The 27079-nt window shown below is 43.6% G+C and overlaps 1 protein-coding gene and 1 long non-coding RNA gene across 5 annotated transcripts; one reads left to right on the forward strand and one right to left on the reverse strand.

Annotated features, from left to right (window-relative positions):
* The first annotated feature begins 1591 nt into the window (after nt 1–1591).
* On the forward strand, nt 1592–18359 carry SLC40A1 (solute carrier family 40 member 1). The gene is made up of 8 exons (XM_055717713.1): nt 1592–1887; nt 2086–2153; nt 6572–6731; nt 7617–7732; nt 8059–8185; nt 11352–11594; nt 13320–13985; nt 15096–18359. The coding sequence occupies exons 1-8, from the start codon at nt 1845–1847 to the stop codon at nt 15413–15415; spliced, it is 1743 nt and encodes a 580-aa protein (XP_055573688.1). The 5' UTR covers nt 1592–1844; the 3' UTR covers nt 15416–18359.
* Nucleotides 18360–23161: 4802 nt separating this feature from the next.
* Nucleotides 23162–27061, reverse strand: LOC129736603 (uncharacterized). Of its 4 annotated transcripts, none has more exons than XR_008733443.1 (3): nt 25807–27061; nt 24855–25351; nt 23162–24581 (listed from the first exon to the last, which is right to left on the reverse strand). It is a non-coding gene; the product is annotated as an uncharacterized LOC129736603 (long non-coding RNA). The 4 variants fall into 4 exon arrangements; XR_008733444.1 differs by having other exon boundaries at nt 25474–27061; XR_008733445.1 differs by having other exon boundaries at nt 24855–24926; nt 25238–27061.
* Between the last annotated feature and the right edge of the window lie 18 nt (nt 27062–27079).

The raw sequence follows: 27079 nt of genomic DNA on the forward strand, positions 1-27079 counted from the left end.
TAACCAGCAGCGCTTTCCTGGGGAGCGTTCCTAGCGTTGCGGTACGGAGAGTGAACCTCTAGGATGCAGTTCTGCTGCTGCTGTGGCATGCCTGGTACCTGCCAGCCTAGGGCAGACCCCAGAGCCACCGAGCCCAGCACCCAAACTGGGACAGTGGCCAGGAGTGCCACCGGGGACAGGGTGGAAAAGATTCGTATCAAACATGTTGGCCTGTCCAGCCATGACAGGCACCTTGCGGTGCTCCTCGAGACCGTGCTGCCCGACCCGAGGAATTTAGACACCAGTCGCAGCCTTACTGCAGCCGAAACCCCGGTTAATTAGTGCGTCCACGTGTGGAATACACCAAAGTTGTTAGGAAAGGTGCAAGTGCCGACAGTTAATAGACTTAAAAGCAACTAAGCATCTGTTGATTCTGACATACTGCAGGTTATTTATTTAATGTGGGCTAATAGTATTAAAAATGTTAAGTTTTAGGAAAAATCATTCTCTTTATCTGTTAGTAAAGAATAATACAGTTTAAGCAGTAAGGCTTTAGAAGGCAAGCCATCAAGAAAATGGGCTCTACTGTTGATGCCAATCTGAGAAAAGATTTTGTGCGTTTTCTAAGGGACGTACCCCAAGAAGAAACACTTCACTCACCCAGGATAACCCATCCCATCAAAATAGTACTTTTAGGCTTCCTATGTTTATATGAATTTTTATTTCTGTATTTTTTTTCCCAAGGTGTAGTTCCTTTTATGCAAAGGTTAAACTGTGATTCATGCATAGAAAGCCATCTAATTAATACTACGAATACTTTGAACAAGATCACAGGAGCGGCAGAACCAGAACAGGTTATTGTTCTGTTACGTCAGGCATTTGCTTCTGGGATGGCCTATATACTGGGGGGGAGGGGGGGGCAACCGGACCAGAGCAATTTTATACATATAAGAGGGAACTCTGCAATATTACACCATGGCAAAATTATCTCATCATCAGGTACCATTGTGTTTTCTGAAGCAGGGCAGGTGCTTCTTAATTATTTTCATAGCATCCTGAAAAAGCTAACCGATTGTACATTTTGATTGGCTTTTTATGTTCTATAAAAATACAGTTCCTGCTGGTGGTCATTGCCAGAGGTGGGTCACGTAGGGTACAGACAAAACATTGGCGGTAGGATGTGGCATACTCGATTTGAAGCGGACAGCCTGAGCCAGCATCAAAGGAGCGATCTCTGCACCATCTTCCTTAGAAGAGGTTATTCCAGTTAATAACTTAAATTTCGGTACCCCGTGGGGTTTGTGTTTTGGTTGTGGTTTTTTTTTTTGAGAGCTCTGAACTGGGAGCACTGTCACCGGCGGGGCTTCCTGCCACAGCCGTGTGATACTTGGTGCTGGCCTTGCTCCCCCAGCTTCAGGATGGATACCCTGGAGTTTCAAGCCTTTTTCCAGGCGCGGGAAAGGAGCCCGGCGGGGGCACTCCGCTCCGGGGCGGCGCCGGGGGCCCAGCGCAGGGCGGGCGCTGCCGTGGGGGCGGGGCCGTGCCGTGCCGTGCCGTGCCGTGCCGTGCCGTGCGGGCGGGGCCGGCGGCCGCGTACAAAGGGCGGTGCGCGGCGGGGCCCCCCCAAGCCGCAGCCCCGCGCCTCCGGCAGCAGCGGACCCCGGAGTCAGCCGGGCGTCGCAGGGCGCTCGGCCCCCTCCCCGTTCCCGGCCGCGGCGGAGGGTGCCCGGCCGCGGCGCATAAGGCTAAGGCTTTCCGACTTCAGCTACAGTGCTAGCTAAGTCGGGGAAGGCAACACGGAGCGAAGCCGCGCGTCCCCCGCCTCCTCCGTGCAGCGGGCTGAGGCAGCGGCGCAGCGGGCCGGCATGGCGCGGCGAGCGGGGCCGGCGGGCGAGCGGCGGCGCGGCGGTCAGTGCGCGGGGGGGGCGGCCGGGCTCCCGCTGGGCTCCGCTCACCGCCCCGGCGCGGAGGGGGCGGGGGGCCCCGGCGGGCGGGGGGCGCCGCCGCCCCGTAACGCGCGTCCCGGGGGCGGCCCCCCCGGCGGGGCTGCTGGGCACGGTGGGTGCGCCTCAGACTCCCTGAGCGTGTGTCTTGTTTCTCGTTTAGGATCCGTGCTTGCCTTCTTTACGTCTGCAAAGTTCCTTCTTTATCTTGGGCATGCACTGTCCACTTGGGTAAGTAAAGAGCCTGGCAGAAGTAGGGCTTTATTAATCTAGCGCGACTTACCTGCACGGGGTCGATACTCTGCAGAAAATCTCCACGGAATAGCACACCGCCACGAAGGCGGAGGGCTCGTTACAACGTCTGGCCGTTAAAAGCCTCCATAATCTTTACTTTGTATGTTGCAAGAGGCGCAGCTTTCAGTAGTGCTGCCCTGGGTTTCCCCAGGGCCTGGTTCTGTACCCTCTTGTGCTTGTAGGTAACCACAGAAGCAGTGAGACTCCTTCTAGAGTAAGCTCTGAGTGACAGAAGCGAAGCATAGGCTGTAACAGAATGAGAGACAGTCTGTTGCAACATGTGTTCGAAGGACTTGGATATTTACTAAGGGGCAATACTCTCCGTTTGCAATGGACCCATAACTGCCACTTGTTAGCAAACCTCTTGAGAGCGGCAGGGAATGTCTTTCTGGCAAAATGTTTGCCTTAGCAAATGCTCTCTTTCTGGCTAAGGTAACATGCTACCCAGTTTTTAATCATTTGAAGCATACTAAAAAAAAAAAAAAAATCTTTAAAATATGCACTAAAAATAGACAATCTGGTTCTATTCCTATGATAAAATCTTATAATGCAATCTTAAGTTTCCATCCAGTGGCTTGATTCAAAAAGAAGTGGAAAGGCCCTACTATTCCCTGTTCTGTCTTTAGTCCTGTGTTTGGACCAGTTTAGCGTGTGCTTTGTATAGCATTGAACAAGTGGCTGATATACGGTTACACCGCTGCATGCAGAACCCTGGCAGCTCCTTGCTGGCGCTAACCTGAAAGGTCACACTGATGCTTCTGTTAATGGGAGCAGCCTTGGAGTGGTGTCACGCTGCTTTAAACAAGTGCATGATTTTAGCAATTATCAATATTGCTGAAGGAGCTGAATGGTGATGGTTCTGTTCAGGTTGCTGCTTTTTAGAGGCCAGGGTTGTAACCTGCAACAGTTTCTGTCAGGTCAATGCCTACAAAGTGCCCAACAGGGAGTTGGCTCAGCCCTGCGTACTCCTCTGAGGAGAGCAGCAAAGCTTGGTAGCGGGGCTGCTCTCGGGGTACATGAGTCAAGGTGACAAAGCAGGGTTTGAAAACAGTGTTGCACACCATAACAAACATTAAGACTGCAAGATGTCTTTTTAGCCGTTTAGTGGTATTAATGATTATCTCTTTGGTCTAGTCTGTTTTCTTTTGTGCTGCAAATCTTGACTCAAAACCAACCAAACCTGCTGAAGCAACATAAATACAGCTTATTTTGACAGGACTGGGCACAGGACTGCACCTTTTCTATCTCCTGAGCTTTAGTGTTCCTGTGGTCTGAACATTTTTGCTTACAGGAATGATAAACGAGCGCCTTAATCTTCAGGACTCAGAAGTAATAAATCATCTTTGTTCTAAAAGGGCTACATCTGCAATGCAAAAGCTGACAGAAATGTGGTTTTGCTGTGATTGAGAGAGCTAATTTGGTTTCTGTGTTACTAAGCCGTTCCCAAATACAGAAAAAAGCTGTAAATGATTAAACGTGTCACATCTCTGCAAATGCTTGGATTTGAACAAAGCCTGGACTTAGGCTGCTGTTGAGTAAGGCCCTTGAATGTGTGCTGTGATCTTAATAGTCCGGGCTGCGCTGCTGAACTGGAGGCTCCGAGCTTACGCTGTTGCCTTTTTTTTGTGCTTAATTTGTTACTGTCTGTCACTCGGCAGTGAAGAAAGTACAGAATGAAACGGCGTTCCCCTTGTTGGTGCCGGGAGGTCAGTCCCCTGCCTTGCCTGTGCCCCTCAGACCCCAGCAGGCCTGTCAGGAGGGAGTAGCCGGGCTACGGCTCGATCTGCTGCCTGCAGCTCTGAGACGGGGTTGTATACGTTTGGCCCGAGATTATTGTAAGGATAATTGTCACAGCAGAAGAGCCAGAACCATCTTTAAAAGGATGGGGATGCTAAACAGCTGTAGCTGTCAAGAGTTGAAATACCCACGTTTTGAGACAATTTAAGGTGGGATTAAGTGTATATATAGTTGACTTTGCCTGTTTCTGAAGGCAGTACTTGTTTACGTTTCAATAGGTAGAACTTAGCTTGCAATTACATACCTGCTTCAAACCTCTGTAGTTCACTAATATTATTCTTCCCTGATACTAATTTACCTTTGCTCTTCATGGTTTTTAATTCTTGAAAAAAAACCTCTTACTTCCAGGTTGGAACAGCTTTAGTTACTTGAAAAATTATCTGTGTTGATTGGCCTGTTCAAAATAGTCTGGGTAAATGCGTTGGATATAGTTGAACGGAGTTCACAGGCTCCTTAAATGAATTGTGTAGCAAAATTGTGATCTCGCTGGAGTCGGGAATCTTCCTGTGAGTGTCAAGTGAGGTCAGGTTTTTCACTCTGACATTAGTGGCTGGCATTGATTATAACATGCTCACATTTCTTAAAAATGCCTTTTTCATCTTGTGAGAATTCAGTAACTGAAACATCACTGCTGAAAGGGGAAAAAAAGAAACCCAAACCAAACTTCTGTTATGAAATTTTAATGTGAAAGTACTCTTTTGGCCTATTTTTTCTAGCTTAAATGGGTATGCAGGCTAATCAAAACTTGTTAACCCACCTGCATGTATTTTAAGTGAAATTTAGTAAAGAGGTGCCTCGGGTTGTATTAAGTGTGAGTGCTAGACTTGGGAAGTGGCATCCCGGTGTTTTCATTGCTGGAATACTTTCTATATACTTCTACTAACCATGGACTAAAAGTGGAACATATTTTACAGAAGACTTTACATGTCTCTGGAGAGTGAAAAATGGTTTAACATGTATGAGAGGGCACATCTAAGCTGATGTGCTTATGTTTGCATTTTTTTAATTGCTTTTAATCAAAAAAAATGTACAAAATCCAGAGGTTTTTCTTGAACAGGTGAACGTGATTGGGATGTAATTTTTTCTTTCCACTTAAGGTTAAGGAAACAATTATGAATGTTTTAATATTACGATATTTGAAGTAACCTCCTTCAAGGAGCTTCAGTAACATTAAAAGGCAAATTCCTTTTGTGCATCTGTACTACACTGAAGACTTCAATCAAACTTTGCAATTATTTTGAACCTCCAAACAGTATGCTTTTTATGTATCTTTGGATGTTATATGATCTGTTAGATCAGGCAGACTTTGCTTTTAAAAAGTGCTTTTATGTTAATGCTGTCCCCTTAGAAATTTGTACTATTCACTGTATCACATTGCTGCCTTATCTTAAATAAGCAATTGCTGAAGAAAACAGTTTCATGTTTGGTTTATAAAAGGCTAACATTAGAGACCCTTACTAAACACTGTGTGGCCTAGAATAGTGTGAAGGATTTCTATTCATCTGTTTCATTATTAATTACATAAAGTGTTTTTTTGTAGTGCATTTCTCTCAGTATGTGCAAAAACATATGTGACTCCTATCATGTGACCGACCACACAAAAACCTCAGTGATTTCATTCGCAAGCCACAGGTCTGTTTGGTAGCAGAATTAATGTTTTGAATAGTATGAAAACTACTTCACTTGAGCATGTTTAGCATTTTGGGTTTTTTTTAAGCTGTAGTTAAGAGATATCAGAACATGAAAATTGTGTATTCTAAGCAATAGGCTAGATAGGTTGAACTAGCAATGAGTTTGCAATGGGTTAAACAAGACCTGATATTCTACTTCTTAGTGATGTGCTGATGTTTAACGTTGTTACAAGATCTTAAGTCCATTGGCTTCGGAAACTTCAGTTAATATTTAGGAGAACATCTTCCATGATTTAGCCATATCCATCCTGAATTGTGTTGACTTGTTTTGGCTTGACCGGCTCTTGTGCTTTAAAGCAGCGTTTAAGCTTTGATCATCTAAGAACAAACTGCCAACTTGGAAAGTTACTTAAATAGTACTGGTAATCAATGAATCTGTTGATATTTGATTTGTGCTGGAGAATCTGTGTAAGCTTTCTGAGCCTTGTTGGTTGTGGCTGGTAACAAAAATATCTATTATAATAATATTAACAAAGTCCATTATGTAATGGACTTTGTTAATATTATAATAGAAAAAATCTGGGATATTTGACACGGTATTATAAACTGTGATGTTGCACTTGATTAGGACAGATTATTTTAGTGAAACTGGGATAAAATCAACAGTGGCAGGATGTAGTCATCAAAAATCCCAACCTAACCCCCAAAATAAAGTAAACCCAACATCTTTCCCCTGCCCCTTCCCCCCCTCCCCCCCCCCCCAAAAAAAAAAAAGAAACCAAAACAACCCCACACCTTGCCCCTGCATGTGTAACAAACCTTTATTTTAACACAAACTTTTGTCAGGACATTAGTGAAATAGTCAGCTTGGGTCCTCGCAAGGTGCGTATAGTGATGTGGCGTATGTACTCTCTGTTACTCTTTAAGGGAGATCGTATGTGGCATTTTGCTGTGTCTGTATTCCTGGTTGAACTTTACGGAAACAGCTTACTCCTGACGGCAGTCTACGGACTGGTTGTGGCGGGATCAGTTCTTCTCCTGGGAGCCATTATTGGAGACTGGGTGGACAAGAACTCCAGGCTCAAAGGTTAGATGCACAGAGCAGGTTATTTACTGAAGGATGGATCAAATTAATGTGAAAGGATAAAGCTGGTACTTAACTCCTCAAGTCAGATATGAGAATGGGGCTTGCTAAGTTTTTTGTGGTTTTTTTTTTTTTTGAAGAAGAGTGATGTTTGAGGGTGGTAATGATTATACAAAGATAGTGTCACAGACTGGAAGAAAACAGTTTTACATAGCAATGTATCTGCTACTCAGGCTAAACCTGTATAGTACGTATTAGTGTGTGGACATGCAACAGGTAAAAAGCACATCTCCTCAAGAACTACAGGCCCAGCTCTTTATAGCCTAATACTAACATATACTTGCGTTATTTGTTGTCTTCCATCTGGATACAAACATCTTCCACTTAGGTGTAATGTAAATGCAGTGCATGTTTACACTTACTTTAAATATGTATGCTCTGCTCTGTTTTATAAATAATGTGATATTACATTCTTCAGTATACAAAACGGCATCACTTCCATGGTATGCTGAAGATGAATTTTAGAGACCCAGGCTAAGCCCTGGTTTTGCCCCTTTAAAAATAGTTTCAGCATTTGAACAGGTACAGTTTGATGGTTTGTTTTTTTTTTTTTTTGACTAAGACCTACTTGGGCTGTAAACTGTTAAAAGCTGTGAGTTGTTAACAGCCACAAAGTTACATCAGACATTAATACTGTTTCTCTAAGACAAGGGAAGATTCAAAATCTAGTGTGAAGTATAGTTTTACCACTTAGTTTTGAGGGGGAGAATAAGAAATAAAAGCATTTAAAGATTTTTCGTGCATGTTCCTTAATATTAACTGCCTTAAGCTTATAGTTAGCTCATTCTTATGTTCATAGCTGTTGCTGTCTGTTTTGATTTGAAACAGTGGCCCAGACATCCTTGATTGTACAGAATGCGTCTGTCATCCTGTGTGGTATCATCCTGATGGTTATCTTCTTGTTTAAGACTGAGCTTTTGACCTTATACCATGGATGGCTTCTGGTGAGTGCTTGAACATGTTGATAAGGAATTAATTTGCAAAGAAACTTATGGGGAGCGTGGGAGACAGGTGAATTTTGATTTCTCTCTAGTCTGTTTAGACATTTCTGGGAGCTAAAACTGGCAAATAAACTTTGAGCTAGTTGGATAAACAAAGGTGTACATTTTCTGTCAGGAATTGTAAAGTAGACTTGGTCGTGTTTTGTCTGAAGAACAACACTAAAATGTATGGATTCAAATGTAAAAATGTCTTTTCTGGTTGTACAGGGTAGGAGTGGAGATCTCCATCAATTTTCTCACATTGTAACTCTTTCCCCCCATTTCTCTAGACGATGTGCTATATCCTGGTTATCACAATAGCAAATATTGCCAATTTGGCCAGCACTGCCACAGCCATCACAATTCAGAGGGACTGGATTGTTGTGGTTGCAGGGGAAGACAGAAGCAAACTGGCAGGTGAAATATGTTGCCTTTTTAATACCTTTAAATGTCTTAATTTCAAAGATTGTTTTTTAGAGTTTTCCAGACGTCAGCACATCTTTGAGTCCCAGATACTATTTTACAGCAGGTAAAAAAGGGCAGCCTTTATTTTCCTCTCCACTGCTCTAGACTACACTTAGAAGATTAGAAATTACTGTTGTGATGACAGTGTAGTTAGGCATCCCTAAACTTGATTTGTCCACTTTTTAGTCCTGCTGCAGCTTTGTTGGGAAAACTTTACTCTTGCTGAACAAAAACAGACACCACACTCTTAAATCAAATAACCAGTGTTTAATAGAAAAGCTATTTAACTTCCAGGCACTTAAAGCGAAGTGTCGCAATACTTTATTTTTAGGTCCCTGGAATGAAATGGAAAACTGTTGCGTAACTGGGCTCCTCACATAGGAATCAAGAAAGAGGTACATGAGAATGAAGTCCAGAACTGTAAATAGGCAGATGAGAAAATTGCTGGTAGGAAATGATGTGCATGCAGATATATTTGAAATAGGGCACTTCTCTAGCATTAGATGTCTAACTCAGAGCTGTGAGCACTTTTCTTCAGTTGGAACTGAAAGCTCTGTATTCCTTTAATATCAGATACCTTTGTTATTAGGCTATAGATTTAATCTTCCTCTTTGCCTAGTAAATATTTTTCCTTCTTTCCCCTTTCTTGCACAGTGGTGTGGCTTTATTAGGAGAGAGAGTGAGTTCCCATTCTAATTCTGCTGCAGCCTGGTAGTCGTGGCACTGCTTAGATGGGAGAGATTGTTTGGGATCCTCTTCCCCAAGGATGCATTGAACCTGACCCTCCTTGCTGGAGGGTACTGCTGGCTGCAAGCCCATTCACCCCAAGGGGTGTGTGATTCACCTCTGGCTCTGACTGAACAGACGGTGTGGGAAGCAACATGTATTTTCTTTTGCAGTGAACTTGGCCAGGCTTTGTGGGCTCTGAGTCAACCCTATAAGGGAACTTAGGCCTTCCCAGATATAAGAACTGATGCTGAAGTGTGAACAAGGCACAGAGCAGCTTAACATAGCCAAGACATCTTCAGCTCGCTGGAGTAACTCTGGGACCAAAGTTTTAAGTCTGACACTTGTGGAGTTTAGATACCTCCAGGCCTAGACAGCATTTCAGCTTGTGGACTCTGATTTTTGGATGAAGCTGCTTAACTTGCCCATAAAGTTCAGTTTACATATCGGAGTCTTTTTAGGGATTTGAATCCTATATTGCAGATTTATTCTGTATCTCCAGTAAAGGAATCTTACTTGCCTGTTTCATCCAGGAGAGGCTAGTTATTAGATATATTAAGTGTCTTGCTTTCATTTCCCAGTGTACCGATTTTCCACCATAGTCTTTTATTTTGACCTTGCAGTGCCTTTTAAGGCACGTTTTAGTACCTTTTTAGGTACAGAGCAGCAGTACAGGTTAACTTTCTTTATGCGTGTGAATCACTAGTAGAAAAATGCCATCTATCTGTAAAAGTCTTAAAGTTCTAATGGTCCTCGTTAACCTTTCTTGTGTCAGATCTTACTCAGCAAATTGTCTCCCCAGTCCCTGTGCTGCTTCCTACACATGAGATAAGGCACAGGCCACGCCTGGGGAGAAGTGCGGCATGGGAGGCAGTCCTGCCTCTCTGCTGTGTCACGATCTCCATTGGAATTGTATGACCACTTCTAGGCTGGATTGAAAAATCAGGCAAGAGGTTACTCCAAACTCTCATGCAACTTAATTTAAAAACAAAAAGCCCCACTGAGCAAGTGCCTTAGTTCAATGGATCTATCTAAAGGATCTCCTCCAGGCTGAACAGAGTTGTTGTGTGTGTGATAGTAATTGTAACTGGGAGATTGTGGAAATTGCTTAACATAAAATTGAACACCTGCATTGACTCTGCAGCAGATACTGTTGTCCAGCTCTGCGCTGTTCCTCAGGGGAGCCTTAGTTAAGCAAGTTAGGGAAATGAGGAAATGCCTTGGCTTCCCCTTCTTTGTTGTCCTTGATTAGTTTTTCTATTCACTCTTAGTTTGTACCTTTTCTGAGTGGGAGTATTTGCCTTCCTCAGCTCGAAACCCAGAGCTTAGTTCTTGGAATTTCTAAAGCCAAATATTGTGCAAGTATGTAACTTATCTTAGTTAACCATCAGTCAAATAGTTAAGATCGAATCGACTTTTGAATTCTAAATAGAATAACCTAAACATTTCTTTGAACAGCAAAGAGTAATTTTCTACAGATTCAGAAAAGCAGCTTCATGCTAGTATATGGTTTCACTTGCCCTTCAAAGGCTCTGATTTCATAATAGGACTCTAGAAGGGTTTGAGATGCACTTCTAAGTAGCATAAAGCCCTGATGTGTAAAACTACTGAGTGTCGAAGTGACTTTTAGAAGTGGAACAATGGTACCATTAATGGGAAGCTTACAGGAGCCCGGAGGGCGTAGTGATGCTAAAGTGGATAAGGTTGGGGAGGCTGAGATGTCACCTACCAGCAAATGGAAGATGTGTTTGTGCTAAGAATGGGCTCCTTGTTTTGACCGGAGACATCAAAGTGTGGACCAGAAAGGAGTGAGGACTTTGCTCAGTAAGTTCTGAGACTGCCTACAGCTGCCATCGACCAATGTGACTCAATAAGGAAATTTAGTAATTTCAAAGGTCTGTTGCTATCGTGGTGGGTGCTGTGGTCACCAGTTATAAGAAGTCAGTGGAGGAGATTAGGGGATACATGGTCCGGTACTGGGAGGTAGTAGTTGCTAAAATTATATTTACAGGAAAGAATTCTACCGTGTGGAATTCCTTTTTATGTCTGGAGTTAGGCTAGGGGCCCGTAATATCACTAGGATGTCAGGGTAGTCTGATCTCATGACTAACAGTTACTTGCAGGAGCAAGCTAAACCTGGAAGACCTCCTGCAGGCAAAACTGTTGGGAGCGGGGTTTTGGCTTACAAACACCTTGGTTGATCACAACTTAAATGTTGCAATGCTCTAAAGGTGCCCCTGGTTAGCAGCTGTAACTCCTGCTCGAACCAGTTATAGCTGGGGCAGGACTTTGTAGCTGGATGTATATATACGTGTGCAGTCGTCAGGTGTGTTAGTGAATGTTTTACTGTAAGTTTTCAGCAATTACTTTGTATCTTCCAATAATTTGACAGATATGAATGCCACAATAAGAAGAATTGACCAGTTGACCAACATCCTGGCCCCAATGGCAGTTGGTCAGATAATGACGTTTGGCTCCCCGATGATTGGCTGCGGATTCATTTCTGGCTGGAACCTGATGTCAATGTGTGTGGAATATCTGCTGCTCTGGAAGGTTTATCAGAAAACCCCTACCCTGGCTCTCAAATGTGCAAAAGTTGAAGAATCGGAACTGAAACAGCTGAATGTGAAGAAAGGTATTGAAAACACAAAAGTATTCTGTGAATTTCAACAGTTATTCACTGTATCAGTCGAACTGAAGTGTGGACTTGCCTTTCACAGACGCTGCTGTGAGGCTGTATAGCTGCCTGCTCGTAGCATGGACATGTCAGGTTTTGGATACAGATACCAGGGGCTCTAATCCAAGTAACAACCCTTTGTGCAGCTATTTGAGGAAACCTGTAAAATGCAGCCAAAGAATGAATTATCTTCTTTTAATTAGTCCTTTAGAGTGACTGCCCTGTTACTTGGGGCTGATGATGAGGAATGCTCCTGTCCATCTGTACCATAGTTAATAAGCTGGACGAAGCCCTTTGTGTGATCTACGAGCAAAACAGCCTGCATAGGACTCTTTCCTGCTAATTCAGCTCTGCTTACTCGTAGTACTAACAGGCTTTCAGGAGGCTGTAGAATAGGTGGTAGTATTTCTAGTCTGGCATGCTTCAGTGAGTTCCACATGCTGCGGGAAATGGTGGAGAAAAAAATAAATTACTTTGAGCTACTCTGCTCTAAATCCCAGTTGTTCAGCTTGACTAAGAAAGCAGGGTACTAAACTCAAGTGTTTTCCCATTTTCAGGGTACCAGTAAGTGGATACCCCTGAAAGCTCATGCTATAGGCTCCCAACTACAACCTGCTGTGGTTGATTATTTTTTTAAAGAAAAGTTAAAAAGAATTTGGATTTTAAAAGCTAGTTAGGAATCTGCTCTTTGCTCAATATATAGTGAGATAGGAGGCTGCTACTAAAAGTATTGAAGAGGCATTTCTTCCCAGCTAGCGGATCCCCTGTGGTAATAGCTGGTCCACTAATCTGTCAAGACTAAGCTGATGGCAGCCTAGGATGGGGGAGCAAGATAAAGAGCATAGAAGGCTCTGTAGCTTTGCAACTGGTTCTTGAATGCCCCTGAAGAATGAAGCATTTAACAACTGTCAGTATGTAGGAAACATCTCCTAAAGTTTGCTGTTTCAGTAGATGAGTTGCCTTTTTAAAAGTTGCAGAAATACTTTGTTTCACTTGCTGTGTGTGGAGCTCTTCAGACTCGGCAGTGTAAAAACACAGCTCAGGCATTCAAGCATCTATCAACATTAGTGGTTTCTATCAATGTTACTAATCTGTGGGTTTTCTGGATTTTTGTTTGACCGGTGGAAGTGCCTTTCTCCTGTATTGGAGGGGAAAGGGAACTGTAGAAAAGCATCGTCTGAGTCTTATGGTTTTCTTTTTTTAAGTCAAGTTTTGAAAGCTTTTGGCTTTGGTAGCCTTCAGCAAGCATATCTGCCTTAGTTCTTCTACCATGATATGAGGTACTGATGGTGGGGGAAGTATTCCCGATGTTCTGTGGTTAGTGCATTTAAACATGCAATGTTAAAATGCAAACCAACATTGGCATTCCTTAAGCAAACAATTTCTTTATGGAAATGGAGCACTTGCTCACAAGTCTAAGGAAGAGAAGCAGGCTGTGTTTTCTCTGAGCACAATTTAATTAAATAAGCAGGAGTCTGACAGGGATAAACCTTAGCTGACCTTACTAGACAGGTGGGATTTAAGGACACTTCAAGACATTCAGGTGATCAGAGGATGGTTGACTGCAGAATTTAACTGATGCACTTCTGTAGCAGCGAGCTTAACTGCAAGCGATTGTCTCGCAGTTTGCACTCCGGGCTTTCCGGGCAGGCGTGTGCCTAATGGTTACATTTCTGTTTACAGAGAGTGACACGAAACCAGCTGAAGGAGTGCAGTTAATTGTTGAGAAAGATGTAACTGGCTTTGAGCGCCAACAGGAGAAGGAGATCGGCTGCGCTGCCCGCATCGCCGAACCTTTCATCACGTTCCGTGATGGATGGGTGGCGTACTACAACCAGCCGGTGTTCCTTGCCGGCATGGGTCTTGCATTTCTGTACATGACTGTTCTGGGCTTTGATTGTATCACCACCGGCTATGCATACACCCAGGGCTTGAGTGGCTCTGTGCTGAGCCTCCTGATGGGTGCCTCGGCAGTCACTGGAATCATGGGAACAGTAGCTTTCACTTGGCTTCGTCGCAAATGTGGCCTGGTTCGCACGGGCCTCATTTCTGGAGTTGCTCAGTTTGCTTGTCTGGTTTTATGTGCCATCTCTGTGTTCATGCCTGGAAGTCCTATGGATTTGACTGTTTCCCCGTTCGCTGACATCAGTGCCAGGCTGTTTGAAAGTGAACGATTACCTACTATAGCATCTCCAGAAGATAAACCTGGAATGGTTTTTGCAACTGGAATGCCCAACTTGTTAAACGGGTCTACTACTCCTGCTAACAGCGACCCAGAGATGAGTCCTGAGCCTGTGCCTTTAATCTCTGTTAGTCTCCTGTTTGCAGGAGTCATTGCTGCTAGAGTTGGTAAGTATTACATCTCTGTTTAAAATCTGCTCTACTGGCTGCCTGTCCACTAAATACAAGTTTGAGTTCAGAATTGTAGGCTATGGTGGTTGTGTCACATTTCTAAGGCTAATTCATTGTATTCCACATAAAAATAGAACAATCTTGCAATAGTGCCACTAGTGCACAGACTGCAGTACTAATTTCTTGTGTATTGTATATCCCTAATAGGGGAAAAGTTACCACATCTGGAAATGAAGGTAACGTTTTTTGGAATGCTCATCTCTAAATGATCTTCCTTCACGACCAAATAAAACCATTTGTTAATAGGAAACAGAACTCAACACATCTGCTATGAAAACCTTCAAACTTAGCAGTTCACTAAACGAATCCATTCACTAAAACTGTCTGACCTTTAAACTTGTGACCAGCAAGGAGATTTAGAACAGAAACTTAGATTTGGATGACAGATTAATTTTTTGAGGAATTGCTGGTTAGCATTAGTATTACTGTCTGTCAGCGGAAGTGGCAGTCAAATGTGTAAATGTAATGAACAGTAGTTCTCATCTGTAGAATTTTTGTACTCTTAATTTCTGCAGGTTTTTCTGGGGTTTGGAGGAATAAAATACTTCATTCACATGTATTAGGTTTGTCTGCAAGATAAACTTCTAAAACTCAATCTTTAATAGACTAAACTAGTACAGAAGCTCATGCCAACTGAGACTGTAAGTTAGGTGTTCTGCATAGCTGAAAATGTGTTTGACTTTTTTGCAAGCCTCTTAGGCAAAACTTAGCGCTTGTAGCTAGCATGATCACACTGTAAGGAGCTGTTACAGCTGTTTAAATAAGGAACAGACGAGTGAAGCGTTAACTTGATAGACGTGTTGAAGAAGTATGTGACAGGCAAGGTAATGTGTCAAGCTGTATGTATTATTTCAGGAAATACTAGTAAAGGGGAAGTAAATTGCTCTTGACTGTCGTGGTGAAATCCATTGCAGTCTGCCAAGAGGCTAGCTTGTCCTCAGCACTTCTGCCAGAAGTGAGTGTGTGGCAGTATAAATTTAATTGTGCAGTAATGAACTTACCATGAGAAGCCCAGTCGTATGGATAACTGTTTTTTTCTCTCCATAGGCCTTTGGTCCTTTGATTTGACTGTCACACAGTTGCTCCAAGAAAATGTGGTAGAATCTGAAAGAGGTATCATAAATGGTGTCCAAAACTCCATGAATTATCTTCTTGATTTGCTGCACTTCATCATGGTCATCTTGGCCCCGAACCCTGAAGCTTTTGGCTTACTGGTGCTTATTTCTGTGTCTTTTGTTGCAATGGGCCACATCATGTACTTCAGATTTGCCCAAAAAAGCTTGGGAAAACAACTTTTTGTTTGTTGCACTCCTGATCCCAAAGCAGTCTCTGACGGTTCACCACCTGGTAATACATCTACTGTCTGAAAGGATCCACTTCTTACTAACCTGCTACAGGAATATCATGGCTAAACACATGCTGCCTTCTGTGACCCTGCCTAAGGTGTTTCTCTAGAGTTGAATGCAGAAGTTAGCTGTTTGAGGATGCTGTCCCAAGAGAGCTAAAATTCATCTCAGTTTCATTTTTACACTTTTACAAAATCCAGTGTAGTTGGATCTTGACAGCTGGTGTTTCAAAGGATCCCGCAAGTCATACATCTAGTACTTATTTGATCGCAAAAAAAAAGGTGAATTTGTGTTGCTGACCCCCACAGCGATACTGTTTAGTGGGTATACATACTCAATTTCTTCATGAATTCTGAACAATTCTTGTTTTCATAGAGAAAAATGAGAGAGATCTTTTATTTAGTTGCTTCAGAGTAACTTGATATACAGTATTTAGTTTTCTGGGTTTTTTTCTTTTTTTTTTTCCCCCATACCATGAATAGTTCTGCTCCCCTATCTTCTCAACTTGGTATAAACATCCTGCTTGGATTCCTGAAGTGGACTCCAAATGCCAATATTTTCCCCAAACACCTGTTTAGTATTCTATCTGTTTTGGTTTAACTTTAGAGAAACACTTCTGTAGTTTTGTGTGTTGCCTTACAAATTAGACAAGTGCTAGGTACAGGATATTGTATTACACTTTTGTTGCACTTGATAACATAACACATAGCCTCATTTTAACAGTTGCTATTAATGTAACATTATAAAGCATGGCTTTTTTTAATTGCAAGTGACAGGTCTGCTCGGGTTTGATGTAGCAGAAAGTGCTAAGGTCAGGAGTACTGGTACAGAAAGATAAAGTCTAGGGCTAACTTAGTTTTTGCCTCAGAGTACAAGCAGCTGTAGTTTCTTTTGAACACCTTTTGTTTTCAGAAACCCTATTAAAACCTGACATATTGAAAATTATTAGTATTCCAGACAAAAGAAGCCGGAAAGTGGATTTCTTGCATTTAGCTGTCTTACATGTGTGTGAATTTTGACTTAGTTTGATACTGCTAAGACAATGGGATGTTGGACTGCGTGGCCCTCTAAAGCAACTTCAGACTGATGAAGAATGTTATGTCCCTCTGATTTTCAAGAAGTTCTTGTGTGGTGTTTTTTTGACCCTGCACGTGTACTAACACAGTACTTTCATAGTCATTAACCATACGTGCACTTTTGTAGGAACTACTCTACGCACTTTGCTTTCGCAGTGGAGTTGAACCTGGTGGTGTTCTGAGTTTTCCTCTGGCATGACAGTATGACTTCTGAACTTCAATCTTTGTACAATGTTTGTTTGCAAAATAAGTGGTATGCAAAAACATATGACAACTTGCAAAAAGTGTCCTCTAACTTTTAAGGCTTTTTGTATTTTAGGTACTGTCCTTCACACAGTCATCTGTGTTGCCAGCCTTCAACCCTGGAATGTAAGTGTGTGAACTCTGTTGACACTGAAGGTGTTACACCAGGGCTGAACCTAGGCCATTCATCATAAAATTTGCAATGAATTACATTATATATCAAACTAAATAGAATTTAAACAAAAACCTCTAGAGGCTTTTGTCTCAAATTACAATATTTTGTAAGGGGAGGGGAAGTGAAGGAGTAGGAAGCCAATGTACAGCCAATGCACTTGTAGCCCTCAGTATTCAACAACTGGATGTAACAATCTTCCTCCTCTTAATGGACCAAATGTAGTCATTACTGCTATGTTACTGAAAGTTTCTCAGGGATGTTTTCACTAGGTTTATAAGTGTTTATACTTTGACCAAGCTTTTGGGTTTTGATATAATCAAGTAAAATATGTAAATTAGAATAGCTTTGAAATTTGTGACTCAGGACTGAGTGTAGCTTCTTAAGGAAAAGGGAATTTTGCCATCAGCAGAATTTGAGTCAGAAGACAAAACAAGCATATCTACATTTGTAGAATAAATATGCCCAAAGGAGGATAGCTTGTACACTATAAGTACACTAGTAAATGAAATACCTCCGATTTGCCAAATATGTTTTCTTATGTGTCTCTAATCTAAATTGGGACCAGATTTTAATACTGCCGAACGTAAAGGTAGCCTGAACGTCAGTGAATGCCTCTATATGCACTGTGAACATCGGAATGCCACTGTATATATTGGATTCACTGGCCATCAGGGAAGCCAAGCTGGAAATGCAGCTTCTTGTGGGCTGTCTGTAGCCTACAGAACCCAGTGTGCCTAAAGCTTAATGCTGCAGCACTAAGCACCACACATCCCAGAGAGGATGTATTCCTCTAGAGTGCTCTAAAAACATAACAGAACTGGGAACATACCATGTTCCCATGTGTTCCTAAAATTTTGGGGTTTTTTTTATTCCAAGAGTAATGTAGTCTTGAGTTGCATAGAAATTTGTTGCATGAATGGATCCACTAGATAGTGCAGTCTGAATCTCGAGCCAAAAAAAAAGCAATGGAGGGACTGGACCTTGGTATTTTGTACACATAATATTGCTAGGATTTGTTTTCGGATACATGACTGGAAGGCAAGACAATCCTAAAAGAGAAGAAAGGTGGATACTAGCTTTAAGAAGAATAAAGATGTATAAATTGGAAATCTTGTTATGTATTGGTCTGAGTTGGATGTCAAAAAAAAGTACGCTGCTTGAGCACAACCCATTTGTGTATAAGTCTTTAAGATGTATGCAGACACCTGTACTGATTAGTGCTTTGAAGCAATGTGGAGCCTGAAGTCTTACTTAGCAGGACTTTCATTAAGTAAGCATTTTTGGCCTTGTATTTATTTATTTTTTTTCTAAAATGTATCCAATTTGGATGAAAACTGCCCTTAAAATGTACGCACTAGAAATCAATCTTACCAGAATAGCATATTTTATTATAAAACCTTATGCTGGACATAGTATTGATTCATGTTATTGCTGTTGTTAAAGCTAATGAATAAATTTGCATAAAATATTATTTGTCCTGTGTTATTCTGTTTGTGGGCATCTTGGTGTGCTGTGTTTAGCACAGATCCTGCAGATGAAGGTTTTCCACAGTGATGGGATGGAAACGGCTGTGAAGCACAAACAAATAGCATTGAGGAGGGAGCAGGTGACAAGTGTAGTAAAAGCCTTTCTGTGACTGAGCTCTGGCTTTAGTGAACTGATTTTTATTTAGTATCTGCAGCGGTAACCTAAGATGCAATAGCTGAAGCTGTGGTCTTACAACCTGAGCCCAGGACCGGTGTTGGTGATACAGCGGTCTGGTGTATTGGCTTGCTGAGCGACAGAAGGAAAAGGATTCTCCCTTCTCAGTCATCTTTTTAGTGTACTGAATCTGAGCTGATGGCTTTCTGCAGCAGCCACCCGTAGGGGAGAACACTGGGCAGAAGAGTGGTCACAAATAAACGTGATGCTTTTAATATTCCAGTTTTAGTCTTGAAAAGTACCTGGTTCTTGTTCAGTGCATTAGGATACACTTAGGTGAGGAATCCATCTTTGGAAGGATGCTGTGCTCAGTCACTGGGGTTTCCCTGAACTGATTCCTCTTTGAACTAGAGGTTTTCCTAGAAAAATACCTGTGTGGGTTGTCCTCAGTTATTACTATGTTAATACCCTATGGGAATTAGAATTATTGCTAGTAATACTTGGTTATTCCCATGTGGGAATTAGAATGCAAGGCGTTAAAACTACAGCCTTCATTGCATGTACCAGACTTGGTAGCATTAGGGTAAGTGACGTGCCCCTGTAATGGGAGCTGCAAAAATGTCGAAGTCAGGTTACCGGTTTTACATTTTTAGGAACGTTAACTTCCTTTGCTGCCACGTACAAACTGAGAAAAGTGTTAGTTCCGACTTGAAAATGTAGTCATGCTGATCCACTCCTGTAGGTACAGAGAAAAAAGAATTGTGAGTCGTGTTGTGCAGCAAACTTGGTGGATAAACCCCCTTTTTCTGGCTGAAGGCGGCCCTTCTCAGCTTACCCTTTCATGGCTTCAGGGTTTTCCTTTGCTCAGGTGTTCATGTTTTGGGAAGTTCTGAGTTTTGTAAGACCCTGTGGAACTCTGTGCTCAGCAAACAAACGCAGAATGATTGAAGACACCACTCTGTTTACTTGCTTGTTGCACTGCTTTGCTTACTAGGTAGTTGAGATACCAGCTCTGCCTGTGGAAGGCAATGTGTATTGCATGTTACATATTTTATTGTTTTGCTCTGGAATACTTAATTGCTTTTATTTTCAAAAGTTTTGTGGTTTGTTTTTTTGTTGGGTTTTTTTTTTTTTTCTGAGCACTGAGGATGCAGGGATTGAAAATCGAATCTTTTTAGAGGAAAAAAGGTAGTGTGAACTCAGTCCCTTCAATTTAAACTTTTTTTGTTTCCTTAATGAGAAAGCTGTCTCTTACAAATTCCCCGAAAGGTTAATATCTAGTTGTTTTAAAATACTACAGTTACTGCTGTCTTTGCTTCTACAAAGCGTGTGGTATACGTACCCCAGGTTGGCAGAGCTAGCTCGTTCCCTCCGTTAGCTGGTGAGCGTGCCCTCGGTGCTGGCTGGGGAAGATCACAGGTTTTCATGTCCTGGTGTTACACACGCCTTTCCCACTGGACAGAGGCTCCTTTCACAGCCTCCTACATGACTGCTTTTGCAAAGCACGTATTTAAGCTCTTAATCTATAAAGGATCACAATTTGAAGGTAGAGCTTCAGAAAGAAACCAAATATTCTGTAATTGCTATGATCAGGCAATTCCAGGCTCGTTAAAAATAATCATTTCCACTGCTTTTTGGTATTAGAAACTAGCAGCTGCTACTGAGTGGATGCCAAGTCATAGGTTCTTTGTGACTTTGAAGTGGTAATGGTTTACAAGTGAACCCGGAGTAATTCCGAGTGAAGTTTGTTTCTGCTAGAGCAGAGCTCAAGAGATCCAGCTTTTCTGAGCCTGGCGCTGTGGGGGTGCTGATGCTGTTCACCTGCCTCAGGACTGACGTGTTTCCAGTTGTGCCGTACCCTGCGTTCGGATCTTTCTCAAGTACTCGGTACTGGAGAAGCTAGCAGTAAGTATTACTAGTCCTTACTATCTCACCTTGTATACTTGCACATTGGTTTTCCTCCTTGGGGGTGCCGTTACCTGCAGGGTGTAATAATCGCTGTAGGACTGGAAGTATTTTATTCCTGGAGGAAGGCTATGCCTCTAGCTTCTGCTTTAAACAAGACAGACTATATTTTGCAACTCCGAAGGGCAGAAACAACTGAGCAAGGATGTTTGCTTAAAGGCTTGCAAAGTGCATGGACAAAGTGCACGCTGTTCAATAATGCTTTTTCAAATACTTCAGCTTGTCCTTGCGCAGGTCAGTACTTCTTTCTAGTTAAACTTTATTGCAGTTGGTCACAGGAGAAGCATGCAACTGTGTGCTTTCCACTCTTATTCTAGGTATGGAGTGATGGAGCAATCTGTCTTCACACATGCCGAGTCAAGAGTTCTTAATCCTTTGTAAATGCACGGGAAGTTACTCATGTTTAGAAAATCTGACTCTTCTCCTTTGGCAGATAAGGGAAAGAGAATGTACAGTAGATGCTGCTGTTAGAACTTCAGTGGGTATCTAAGCATACCTCATTACGACCAAAACCACCCCCCAAAACAGCAAACTGCTGATTAAAGCTGTACAGATCGGCTTAGAAGACAGCGGTATGTAGCCTGTATGATTCATGAACTGAATCGTTCTCTTTCAAACTGGGAAAAATGGAGTGCTGCATCCCATTTTTCCTTCATGTCTGCCTTGAAGAGCTGTGCTGGCTGGAAAGAAACCAGAAGAGTGCAACGGTTGTAATCACAGCTCTAGGAAATGAGATGAGGGTGAAAGAATTAGGGTCATTTAGAGACGAGAGGTGATGTGCTAACAATACTTGACTGGTAAAAAGGGGATGGGACTAAGGTATAATCCTGCCTGAGAAGACGAGCATCAACAAAGTCAGATTACAGCATGCTTGAAACCCTGGAAGTTGTGGAGTTTCTAATCCTGAATGTCTTCTAGGGTAGGTACCGTTTTCCCAGCTCTGTTCTTCTCCGATTGCATGTGATGTGTTTCTGCAGTTCTTCCAGTTCAGTGTTTCCTCTAGGACCGCTGCTGGGAGAGCCGGGTGCTTCACACGGACAACACCCCCCGCCCTGCCAGCTAACCGCCTCCAGAGAGCTGCCCAGTGGGCAGCTGGTCCATCAATCCATATATCTTTTCCCTTCATTTAATGTCTTGGTCTTTGCTTTCAGTTTGCGAGCCATCTCTGAATTCACTCTTACGAGCTGTTCTGCGGGATTATTAGAGCTTTCAGGCATCTTTTATACGAGCGAAAGCTTTTTTGCTGGGTGCTGTCAGAGCCCGCAGTCACCGCGGTCAGGTTGCGTGGAGCAGTGATCCAGCACCTTTGCGAAGGGGTGCTGGCCGAAGACGGAGAGCCGAAATACGTGTTCGAAAGAACAAAGTAGTTCATGTGAAAATCTTCTTTATGCTTGGAAAGTACAAGCAAAGCAGCTTCAGCACCTTTTCACCTAAAGATCCTTTTTAAGTAGGACACCTCAAGCGAAGAAAACTCCTGACGTTAACATTTGCAATACAGTTCAAACCATTTCAGATACTTTGTCTTGCACTGAAGGACTGAAACCGACGCCTCTTGATTAATGTTCACATAATTTCAGCCAAGAATCTTCTTTAACTAAACAAAGTCTTCTGAATTATTTAGTATGATAGTTAGGAATACTACATTTGCCCTCAAGTTTTTTTGTTACGACAGGACGAATATCCCTGTTTTCATTAGGCAGACTGGCCAGGAGTGTTTTCCAGAATGCCCACATGTAATATTCCTAGTGTGTACGTATCCCCTGCAGCCTGCTGCTTTGAGATCTTCAGGCTGGCGGTGGCCTGCTGATTTCAGTAAGGGCTGCAGACCTCAGCTTGGAGGATTTGGACAGTGTGTTTCCTGGGGCTGCTCCTAGAAAGGCACAGTTGGGTTCTAAGGATGCTAAAAAGTTTGAATCCCTTCACTTCTGGGAGCTCCCTCCCCTTGGCTGACCATGTTACACATAAGAACCGACAGGGAGTTATAAAAATATGTGGTCTATCCAGCTGAGAAAGAGGGAGGAGGAGTTGTCCATGTCAGAAATATTTGTTCAGCTGCTACTGGAGTAAGGCCAGTCAACGTTACTGTTTACAGTATGAAGTGTGCTGCAGTTCATTTATCTTCGAACGATAACAAAGCAAGATAAAGAACCCATTCTTTGGGACATTTTTGAGAAAAGTTTCAGAGGAACAAAACTGACTCGAAACTTCAGGAGCTTTTGTAAAATTTATTTACTTGCTTGGCTGCAACGTCCTATTCTCTGTCATCCTGTACTGACCTTGGCATTCCCCTGCCATGTCCAAAAAGCGCAAACTGGGATGCAGCTGGGGAGCGAGGAAACGCTGCAGAGCTCCCTTGGGGGTGTCTGAGCGCAGGCGGAGCTGCGCCGCCAACCCCCCCAGCAAATTTCAGTAGCATCATCTCAGGGTAGCAGTGGACTGAGGGGATGGCATCAAACATTTCCCACAACCCCTGCACACCACGGGGCAGCTGGAATACAACCGGTTCCCGGGGAGAAACACAGCAAATAGCACTAGAAGTGGTATATGCCCATGGAAGAATGGGGAAAAAAAATGTTTCTCCCAGGAAGAAATTTTTGTACAGGGAAGGCTCCTGAATGTCTTTTTGAAAAGCTTCTTCCCCGTTCTGAAATACCAAGAAACGTCATCTGTGTCAGGAAGCCTTTATTTACTTATTTTGAAGACAGAATGTTTCTCTTATTGCATCTTACTGTAAAGCAACAGCTGTTTTTGTCATGCACACCTCAAGGACCTTTACCTTTACAGCCTTTGTACTGCCTTTACTGTCCCAGGATAGCCTTTCCGGGGATTTTCAGTTGTCAAAGAAAGAGAAGTCGTGCTTTTGCTCTTTTGTTTTCTATTATCTTGCTCTAACAAGTGCCTGAAGCTGGCAGCTACCGCTAGCCTCAGTGCAAACCCCACAGTGTCTACAAAAGAATAAAACAGATCTCATCGCTTTCGGTTCCCTGCCCTGAATCCGTGTCATTAGGCTCATACTCAGCCAAGAGAGGGAAACTGCTCTCCCGCTGTTTGTTCCCTCTAGTTCTTTAATTTTGTGTGACTATGTGGACACAAGGAAGAACAGGTTTTCTGAACAGAGGAATTCAGTCAATAGAGCAATCAGACCTGAGGGTGCCTAATCTTTGGACTCACAGCAAAAGAAGCCTGATTAGGCAATAACAGATTTTTTTTTTTTTCTTAATATGAATGCTTAGATACATCCTCCCTCCACAAATTATGAGCTCTTATCCAGATCTACTTTGCTAACCGAGACTAGATTTTCAGTAACAAAATGGTAACTTGGGTTATTAACGTACCAGTTCAAGTTCAGGGCTGTAGAGGGACGTACGGTTTCATTTTATCTGCTCAGCTGTGGTAAAATCTAAATGTTGTCTTATCTAAATGGAACAGAGCAAACAGAAGAGACCAAGGCTGATAGCTGCCCGTTCAGCAGAGGGCTGTGACTTCGGGCTGATTCTGTACTTCTTCCCCCTGTTGCATCCGCTGCCTGGTTGGCATCCCCTTGGCCACAGGGGACACAGGTGAGGTGGCATCGGGGCATGGCAACGAAAGAGCTAGGAAATCATACCGACCGCCTCAGTGCTTCCTGGTAAGTCCTCTGACCCGTGACGAACGACTGGGCGTGCAGAGCAGCGTTCCCCTCACCCCTAGCCGCAGACCACCGTGCCCACAGAGCTCCACACCGCACCAGTTACGTCTGTGTGTCCAGGATAGGTGCCGGGTTCTGGGTCTGCACGTTTCCCACGCGTCCCCTGTTTGCTGAAGCAATTCTCTATTCATTGACAGATTTGACACCAGTAAAGAGGGTGGCACCCCCGATCAGTGGCATTTCAGCAGGGTTGTCGGTGTTCGCCAGGGGCTAAGCCTCAGGGTGCCGGCGTCGCTTGCAGCCTGGTGCCAAACAAGGCGGCCAAGGCAGCAGCAGCAGCTTTCCTTCTCCTAGCTCGCCAGCTGTGTGCAGTGTTACTCGGGGGCGTACCCAAGCACTACTTGAGGTCATTCTGTGCAGACATCCGTGCACTGCTGTTATAAATTCCAAGCACTTCACCTTGGGAAAGGACAACAAGCAAATGTGGTACCAAATTAATACAGATATATGTTCAGAGAATTATTTTTCTATGACCGTTTCGGTCTTCTAATTCTCTTCGTTAAAAGACAGAATTGTTCTGATCCTCCTTGTTAACACTTCAGAATAGAAGGGTATCAGTATGTTATCCTGCTTCTCGTTAGAGACATCAAAAACCATTTAGTCCCTATATATTGCTGCCTGTGAAAACTGTTACTGAGTGAAAGTTTAAGCCATAAAATAGGAATAGCTCACCTCGGTAGTACTGACTGCGATTTCTCCAATGCGTTTTTATTCAGCTAACTTTGCTTACATCTACGAATAACACTGTTCAAAGAAAAGGGAAAGACCAGTTTTGCAAGCCCATCCTGAGGAAGTGATACGAGGCACTATTAGATGTGCTTGAGGATGAGTCAGCGTTCTTATCTTACATCACCCTAAATAAATTATACCAGAAGCTGGGCTACGATCACAAAACAATAGGATGGAGAAAGTCAACCAGTTCTGGAAGCCTTCAGTGTAAAAGTTGGTTAGGAATGGAAAAGACGATTCTGGGTTTCACAGAGCAGCAAAGCATGGCTGATAGCAAGAGAGGCAGGGGAGAAAGCAGTTTCTATAATGGACTATTTGTCCAGCACCTGTAGGAGAGCACGTTGGAGAGCTCGGACTGGGACGATAAAAATGTATAAAACAGCAAGGAAGCGGGAGGTACGGCAGCCCACCGGGGGTGTGTGACAGAGGCCTCACAGATCCTGCAGAATGAGATTAATTAGTTTCACGTGGTCACCTCTCTTCTAGTCATCCTTTAAATCCCTGCACCCTTCAGACCTCTAGTTTATTCAGGGGACGTTCCCACCCTTCCCTGCACCCTTACCCCTGGAGCATCGCTCGTCACGCTGCAGTAAAACACCTCGAGATCTTGCTCCTGCCTCTGAGGTCATCCTCAGTGAGACGGTCCTGTGCCATCCTAACGATACCCACTGAAGGTTAATTAATACAGGTCGTTTGTGTCCTGGGCTTGATAAATGCAGAAGACCGCTATTGCTGGGCTCTGATATCAGCCTCGGTCATTCGCTGCTGAAATCTTAAAAAGTCGTACCAAGAAACAAAACGTGTTTGTGGATTTCAGGAAGAGTAACCTATCGGGCAGAGACCAAGAGCAATTACCTAATCACAGCTGTGCTGAGGAGTTCGGCGAATTACTCACGAACTTGTGAGAAACAGGTAGCACAAAGGGAGCTGTAATTATCCTGTGCTAAGGGTTCTTCATGCCGTACAGCAGAAATGGGTAGCACGAAGTACCTAGGACCCCCCGTGCGGCGCGGATGTGGCAGGTGGCCCCTGCCAGGCAGCTTTGCTGAAGCAGCAGACGAGCTCAGCGCGTCTCTTCAACAGACCTCATGTGTCCAAGCCACCACAACTTAGAGTTCCGTAAAGAAAATTCTGGAAATACCATCCTCTGCTGAGTAAACTGCCCTCTGCTGAGCTGGGCGAGCCGGGCTGCCCACGCTTCCTGCCTGGAGACCGTTTTGTTTTTCCAAGACAGATTTTATTTGCAAGAAAAATTACATGATTGTATGTAAGTTACAGACAAAATGCAAGGGCTGCAACTTCAAGGAGCTGTGTCACCGCAGACGTTTTTCTTACCCCTCTTGTAATAAGAAGTGCATGAGAATGTTTCGTTACGCGATACCCAGACTCTTGTGTAAAGGTTACAGGGCGGATGGTTAGAGGGTGATATACTTTATGTTCTTTTAGAAAACACCAGCGCGGTTTAAATGGCCAGATGTTACACGGATGGCGGTCAGCCACCGCGGGGAGGTCGGGTCGACCGGAGGGGTGGGAAGCAACACTCCCAGAGGGAGCAGGGAAAACTGCAGTAATATTTCTTCCCTTCTAAGGCTTCTCCCTACACTGTCTCCGTGGCCATCCCCCGGGGGCTGCTCGGCGTGCCCTGTCCCTCTCCGGGTTAACGCTCCCTGGGCGCCCAGCAGCAGCCGCGGTGCCTCAGGGCCAAAGCAAGAGGTGCCGCACGCCGGCACTGGGGTCTGGAAGGGGATGACTCCCCTGCTGCTGGAAAAGGGCTGCCCGGCCGCCGCGGGCGGACTTTGCTAAGTTCGTCCCAGCAGCCTGTGCCGTGCTCTCTGCTGATAAACCCAGGACTTCAGCCCAGGGCTCCATCGCAGCAGGGCAGATGGAATAAGGGAGGAGGTAACAGGGCACCCAGAGAAACTCGGAGGGCAGCTCTTGTCTCTCCCCCTGCCTGTGGGATGCCAAAGGCCGGCAAACTGTCATTACAGAGCCTATTAATGAGCATAATGAACTCCAGCTGGAGGTTTTGAACTCCATGTTTTAAACCCCCTCCCTCCTTGTTAAGGGCATTAAGCAGTCACTTTTTCCAAGACCTTAGGGACAACCACTTCCCTCATATTAATTCAATCTTCTTTAAATGATCAAGGCTCTTTCTGCTCCTTAGGTCT

Source organism: Falco cherrug, chromosome 8 (assembly GCF_023634085.1).
Source record: "Falco cherrug isolate bFalChe1 chromosome 8, bFalChe1.pri, whole genome shotgun sequence".
Lineage (NCBI taxonomy): Eukaryota > Metazoa > Chordata > Aves > Falconiformes > Falconidae > Falco > Falco cherrug.